This window comes from Nicotiana tabacum, chromosome 4 (genome assembly GCF_000715075.1).
Source record: "Nicotiana tabacum cultivar K326 chromosome 4, ASM71507v2, whole genome shotgun sequence".
Classification (NCBI taxonomy): domain Eukaryota; kingdom Viridiplantae; phylum Streptophyta; class Magnoliopsida; order Solanales; family Solanaceae; genus Nicotiana; species Nicotiana tabacum.
In genome coordinates this window covers 50,749,995-50,756,784 of record NC_134083.1, presented here as the reverse complement: position 1 = coordinate 50,756,784, position 6,790 = coordinate 50,749,995, and the positions used below count along the sequence as shown (strand labels likewise).

General features: G+C 35.2%; 1 protein-coding gene across 1 annotated transcript; it reads left to right on the top strand.

Moving 5' to 3' along the window:
• Positions 1-5,978: 5,978 nt before the first annotated feature.
• LOC142179911 (secreted RxLR effector protein 161-like) lies at positions 5,979-6,380 on the top strand. The gene has a single exon (XM_075250803.1). It carries the CDS (start codon positions 5,979-5,981, stop codon positions 6,378-6,380), a length of 402 nt encoding a protein of 133 aa, XP_075106904.1.
• The last annotated feature ends 410 nt before the right edge of the window (positions 6,381-6,790 follow it).

Below are 6,790 nucleotides of genomic sequence, written 5' to 3'. Positions count from 1 at the left end.
CACGTGCTATAGTATCAATGTTTGAATCCGTACGGATAACTCACGTGCTATATTATCAATATCTGGATCCACACGGATAACTCACATGCTAAAGTATCAATATATGTATTCGCACAAATAACTCACATGCTGCACGGACAACTCATGTACTTATATCACAATCCGTCCGGCGTGGTCACAGGCACAACAGTCCAAATCATATCGCGCAGAAGCTAGTATACAAGAACACATGTATATGATGGATAAAATATATAATTTCATGCTCCTGGACTGGTATAATTATATGCTAAAGTGTAGCCATGTGCAATGTATGCTATCATAGCTCAAATCGGCAATTTATCACAAAAATAGCAATTATAAAGTTTTATTCAGGGATTTAGCCTCTTCGTGACCTCAAACATGGCTCAAGTAGTTCACAACAATGATACAAATATGAAATACATGGTAGCTTCAAGCTTAATAGTCAACTCTAGGCGTATCATAGCCTAAGCACTACCCCGAACATGGATAAATACTCCGGTGCTCGCACATGGGCTCAAGCCCCACACATATTCGCACCCATAGCGCGTAGCTATCACATATAATTCAGGCAACTAGTGTCTCAACTGAGTTTAGATAGGATTCTTACCTCAAATAAGCCGAATTCAATATTGAGCAAGCCAACCAATACTCTAGAAATACCATCATGCGCGTACCAACCTCCGAACGGCTCGAAACCCAATCCATATGGTAAAAATTACTTCAAAAATCATCTCATTCCGAGCTCCATAGCTCCAATTATGCAAAAGTGGTCGAAACCCCTGAAATTAGAGTACTTATAATCACTGGGCAAAACAATAAATCGCGGTCACGGAACTACCATCGCGAAGAAGAAAAAGCATTGCTCCCGAAAAATACACTACGCGATCGTATCAATAGACTCACGAACGCGGTACACAGGACTGACAGAGTTACGCGTTCGCGGAAGCAACCTTGCGAATGCGAAGAGATAACCAACATCCCGCCCAGCTCAACCCCAACACTACGCGAGCGCGGATATCCAATCGCGATCGTGATGAAGAAAATGCCCAGCTCCAGATTTCCTCTACACGATCGCACACCAATCTTCACGATCACGAAGGACATTTGAGGCAACAGAATCCAGCAACAACCAGCAATCAAACTTGAAGGAAAAATGCTCCGATTCTACTCCAAAACTTACCCGAGCCCCTCGGGACCACGTCTGAACATTCCAACAAGTCTCGTAACATAACACGGACGTACTTGAGGCCTCAAATCATGCATAACAACATCGAAACGACGAATCGTACCTCAAATCAAACTTAAATGAACTTTCAACTTTCAACTTCCAAAACTCGCGCCGAAACATATCAAATCAATCCAGAATGAATTCAAATTTTGCACACAAGTCCAAAATGACATAATGAAGCTATTCTAATTCCCAGAACCATAATCCAAACCTGATATCATCAAAGTTAACTTTCAGTCAAACTTATGAACTTCCTAAACCTTCGAATTTCCAACCTTCGCCAATTAGTGCCAAAACCTTCTAGAAACATCCAAATGCAAATCCGGGCATAAACTCGAGTCCAAAATCATCATCCGGACCTAACAGAACCATCAAAACTCCAATCCGAGATCAAATACTAAAAAGTCAAACTTGGTCAACTCTTCCAACTCAAAGCTTCAATCATGAAATTCATTCTTCCAAATCGATTCCGAATAACCTGAAAATCAAAACCGACGATTCACACAAGTCATAATACATCATATGGAGCTACTCATTCTCTCAAACTACCGAACAAAGTGCAAATGCTCAAAACGATCGATCGGGTCATTACAGGATTACACACCGTTAAATTCTTAGCTTTTTTTGATCGAGTATTATGCAATTCTCAAGTTCAAACTAAAGGAATTGGAATCTTCCTGGGATTTAAACCCACTTTGCACGCCACAACATTAAGAGTTCATGTAATATATTTTCTACTTTTACATGAGATTATAACTGTCAATTGTTTAAGAAGAGATTGTGAAGTTGATGGACTGGTTTGCTATTCTTGAATCGGTATTTTATGTGGTCTTTGATTTATGAATTTGACATTATTCGAAATATAATTGTTCAGTTAATTGTTGGTTTTGTTCCAACAAGCCTTATAAAATATTAATCAGTGCAAAGTTGGGTGGGATGAAATAAAATAATGTATTAGCCACTTTAATGAGTATTGATTTACCCATAAATAATTTCTTCCATTATTGAAGGATCCATTCAAATAATTTTGAAGAATATAACTATAACAGTATTTGGAATTATATAAGTATGATTTGTTAATCACCAAAGTGATCGAATCTTTATGAACAATTAATTCCAAAATAATAATTTTTTATACTCAGTTACCCATAAATTTTGATGCTTATAAACGACATAATGAATATTCTTTTGTGGGTAAATTGAAGTTCTTGATTATAAGACATTTATAGATCGCCCAAAGGTTGATTGTTTGTTCTTATAATCATTAAACATTAAGTCGATAATCTGGATGTGCTATTAGTTTTATTTATATATCCAAAGATAGTAAGTATTACTAATTGGTACATTAAAGATTATCAAATTAAGTTAAAATATTTAAGCATCATAATGTCTAAAGTTGTATTTTGATGTATCACCCAAAGGAGGACATCAATATACATTTAATAATACATAAACCATTCTGAATCTAACAATATTTTTATTTTTAACTCAAAGCATTTAATCAATGAGCATATTTTATTTGCAACACTTGCTCTTCATTCCCACTCTACTTCAGTTACGGTCTTTAACTGACTCAACTTCTCAGATTGGTGTGAACAAATCAAATTTCATCTCGGAGTTTTATATCTTGATGTTGCACTTTATACTGAGAGGCCAACTGCTATTACTGAAACTAGCAGTGCTGAAGAAATATCTTATTTTAAGCACTAGGACAGGTCTAACAGACTAAGCCTAATGTTTATGCGAATGAATATTGCGGGCAACATTAAGACTACTCTTCCCAAAACTGAAAGTGCGAAAGAACTTCTGAAACTTATGGAAGAATGCTCCCAAACTGCTGACAAGTCTCTTGCTGGGACACTAATGGGTACTTTAACCAAGCGTACCATGCATAAGCATGTCATTGAAATGACAAATATAACAACAAGACTTAAGATTTTGGGAATGGAAGTGGATGAGAATTTCCTTGTTCAATTCATCATTAACTCATTACCATTTAAGTATGACCCTTTCCAAATGAACTACAACACCATGAAAGATAAAATGGAACGTGCATGAACTGTACAGAATGCTTGTTCAAGAGGAAACAAGGCTGAAGAATCAAGGAACCCACTCCATTAACCTTGTAGGCCATCAAGGAGCTGGAAAGAAAAGAAAGAAACATGAAAAAGTTAAACATAGGAAACATAATGTCAATGAGTCCTCTTATCAAATACGTAAGAAGGAACACAAGAATGATAAGTGTCGTTTCTGTTGAAAACCTGGACACTTTCAGAAGGATTGACTGAAACGTAAGGCATGGTTCTAGAAGAAAGGTAAGCCTTGTGCTTTTTCATGTCTCGAATCAAATTTAACTGAAGTTCCTTATAATACTTGGTGGATTGAGACTGTTCATATTTTTCATACTATGCAGGGATTCCTTACAACCCAGACCATAAATTAGAATGAAAGATTTGTGTACATGGGAAATAGAGTGAAGGCTCCAGTTGAAGCTATCGGGACTTATCATTTAATCCTAGATATTGGGTGTCACTTAGACTTATTTGACACTTTTTGTGTACCTTCTCTTTCAAGAAATTTAATTTCCTTGTCTAAGTTGAATAAACCTGGATATTTTTAAAATTTTGGCAATGGATGTTTTAGTTTGTTTTAGTATAATCATCTTATTGGTTCTGGTATTATTTGTGATAATTTATACAAATTAAACCTTGATAATCTATTTACCGAAACTCTCTTAACTCTGCATCATAATGTTGGAACCAAACGTAGCTTGGTAAATGAACGTTCAAACTTACTTGTGGCATAAAGTTTAGGTCACATATCCAAATAAAAACTGGAAAGGCTAGTTAAGAATTAAATCCTTCCACATTTAGATTTTACAGACCTTAATATTTGTGTGGGTTGTATTAAAGGAAAACAAACAAAACACACAAAGAAAGGAGCCACAAGAAGCACTCAACTTTTTGAAATTATACACACCGATATATGTGGTCCTTTTGATGTCACTTATTTCAGTAAAGAAAGATACTTTTTCACCTTTATTGATGATTTTTTACGTTATGGATATATGTATTTGTTACATGAAAAATCTCAAGCAGTGAATGCCTTAGAGGTTTATTAATGAGGTTAAAAGACAACTAGACATAAAAGTAAAAATAATCAGGTCAGATAGAGGTGGTGAGTATTATGGAAGATATGAAGAAACTGGACAGCACTCTGGTCCTTTTGCTAAATTTCTTAAAAAACATAGCATATGTGCTCAATACACAATGTCTGGCAACCACAGCAAAATAGTGTGGCAGAAAGGCGTAATCGTACATTAATGAATATGGTTAGGAGTATGTTAAGCAATTCATCTTTACCCATCTCATTGTGGATATATGCATTAAGGATTGACGTCTACTTGCTAAATAGGGTTCCTAGTAAAGCAGTCCCAAAGACTCCGTTTGAACTTTGGACTGATAGGAAACCTAGTTTGAGGCACCTGCATGTTTGGGGTTGCCCGACAGAAATAAGAATTTATAATCCGATCAGTGGTTTCTTTATTAGTTATCCAAAAAAATCAAAAGGGTATAGATTTTACTATCCTAATCACAGTACGAGAATAGTTAAAACTGAAAATGCTAGGTTCATTGAGAATGGTAAAATTAGTGGGAGTGAAGAACCACGTAATGTGAAAATTAGAGAAGTGAGGGTACAAATTCCTCTACCCTGCACTTATTCTAAACTTATTGTTCCTGAAGTTGTTGTACAACCTAACAACCAGGAAGAACAACAAATAAATGATCCTCCTAATAACAATGAAGTTGCAAATAATGAACCTACAATATATGAACCACAAGAAATATCATTAAGAAGGTCTCAAAGAAAAAAGAGATCTGCTATTTCAGATGATTATTTAGTTTATCTACATGAGTTAGAAATTGACTTTGGAATTGATAATGATCCAGTTTAATTTTCACAAGCCGCTGAAAGTAATAATTCTGATAAATGGTTAGATGCTACAAAAGATGAGTTGAAGTCTATGGAACAAAATAATGTTTGAGACCTCGTTGAGTTACCAGAAGGTTGCAAAAGAGTTGGGTGTAAATGGGTTTTTAAGACCAAACGCGACTCAAATGGCAACATTAAACGTCACAAGGCCAGACTTGTTGCCAAAGGTTTTACTCAGAAAGATGGCATTGACTATAAAGATATATTTTCACCTATCTCTAGAAAGGACTCACTCAAAATTATAATGTCTTTAGTGGCTCATTATGACATAGAGTTACATCAAATGGATGTGAAAACCGCCTTTTTGAATGAAAATTTAGAGGAAGAAGTTTATATGGATCAATCATTTTCCATTAAAGTAAAGGAACACATGATGTGTAAACTTAAGAAATCAATATATGGACTTAAATAAGCTTCTCGACAGTGGTATCTTAAATTTAACGAAACTATTATCACCTTAGGATTTAAGGAAAACACTATTGATCGGTGTATATATTTGAAGGTCAGTGGGAGTATGTTTATTATTTTAGTCTTGTATGTTGATGACATCTTTCTTGCTACTAATGATCTTGGTATGATGCATGACACCAAGAAATTTCTTTCGAACAACTTTGAAATAAAAGATATGGGAGAGGCATCCTGTGTGATCGGGATAGAAATATTCCAAAATAGATCACAAGGATTATTATGGTTGTCTAAGAAAGCCTATATTAATAAAGTGTTAGAGAGATTTAGAATGGAAAAATGCTCATCAAGTCCCGTTCCAATTCAGAAAGGAGATAAATTTAGTCTCTATCAATGTCCAAAGAATAAATTGGAGCGTATGCAAATGAAAGATATTCCTTATGCATCTATATTTGGGAGTTTAATGTATGCCCAGACATGTACAAGGTCAGATATTAGTTTTGCTATTGGAATGCTGGGTAGATATCAAAGTAATCTAGGAATGGACCACTGGAGGGCTGCAAAGAAAGTGTTGCGATACTTGCAAGGAACGAATGATTATATGCTCACTTATAGAAGATCTGATCATCTTGACATGATTGAATATTCAGATTCAGATTATGCTGGTTGTTTGGATACAAGAAAATCCACTTTTGGTTATTTGTTCCTGTTAGCCGGAGGAGCAATATCATGAAAAAGTGCTAAGCAGTGTGTAATAACTGCATCCACCATGGAAGCTGAATTTGTAGCATGCTTTGAGTCTGCAGGCTAATTGGTTGCGAAACTTTATTCAGGACTTGGGCTAGTAGACAGTATTACCAAGCCGCTGAAAATTTATTTTGATAATTCCGTATCAGTCTTCTTCTCTAAGAACGACAAGTATTCTAAGGGTGCTAAGCATATGGAAGTGAAATACTTTTTCGTTAAAGAAGAAGTCTAAAAATATAAAGTGTCAATTGAACATATTAGCACCAAACTTATGATTGCTGATCCTTTGACGAAAGGATTACCGCCCAAAATATTTGTAGAACATGTTGAAAGAATGGGCATCATTGAAAGCAATTTATTATATGTAAAGAATTTATTATGTTTATGCAATTGATA

Bases quoted from the DNA above. Each gene is read 5' to 3' on its own strand.
- LOC142179911 (XM_075250803.1), top strand. From the start codon at position 5,979: ATGGAAAAATGCTCATCAAGTCCCGTTCCAATTCAGAAAGGAGATAAA.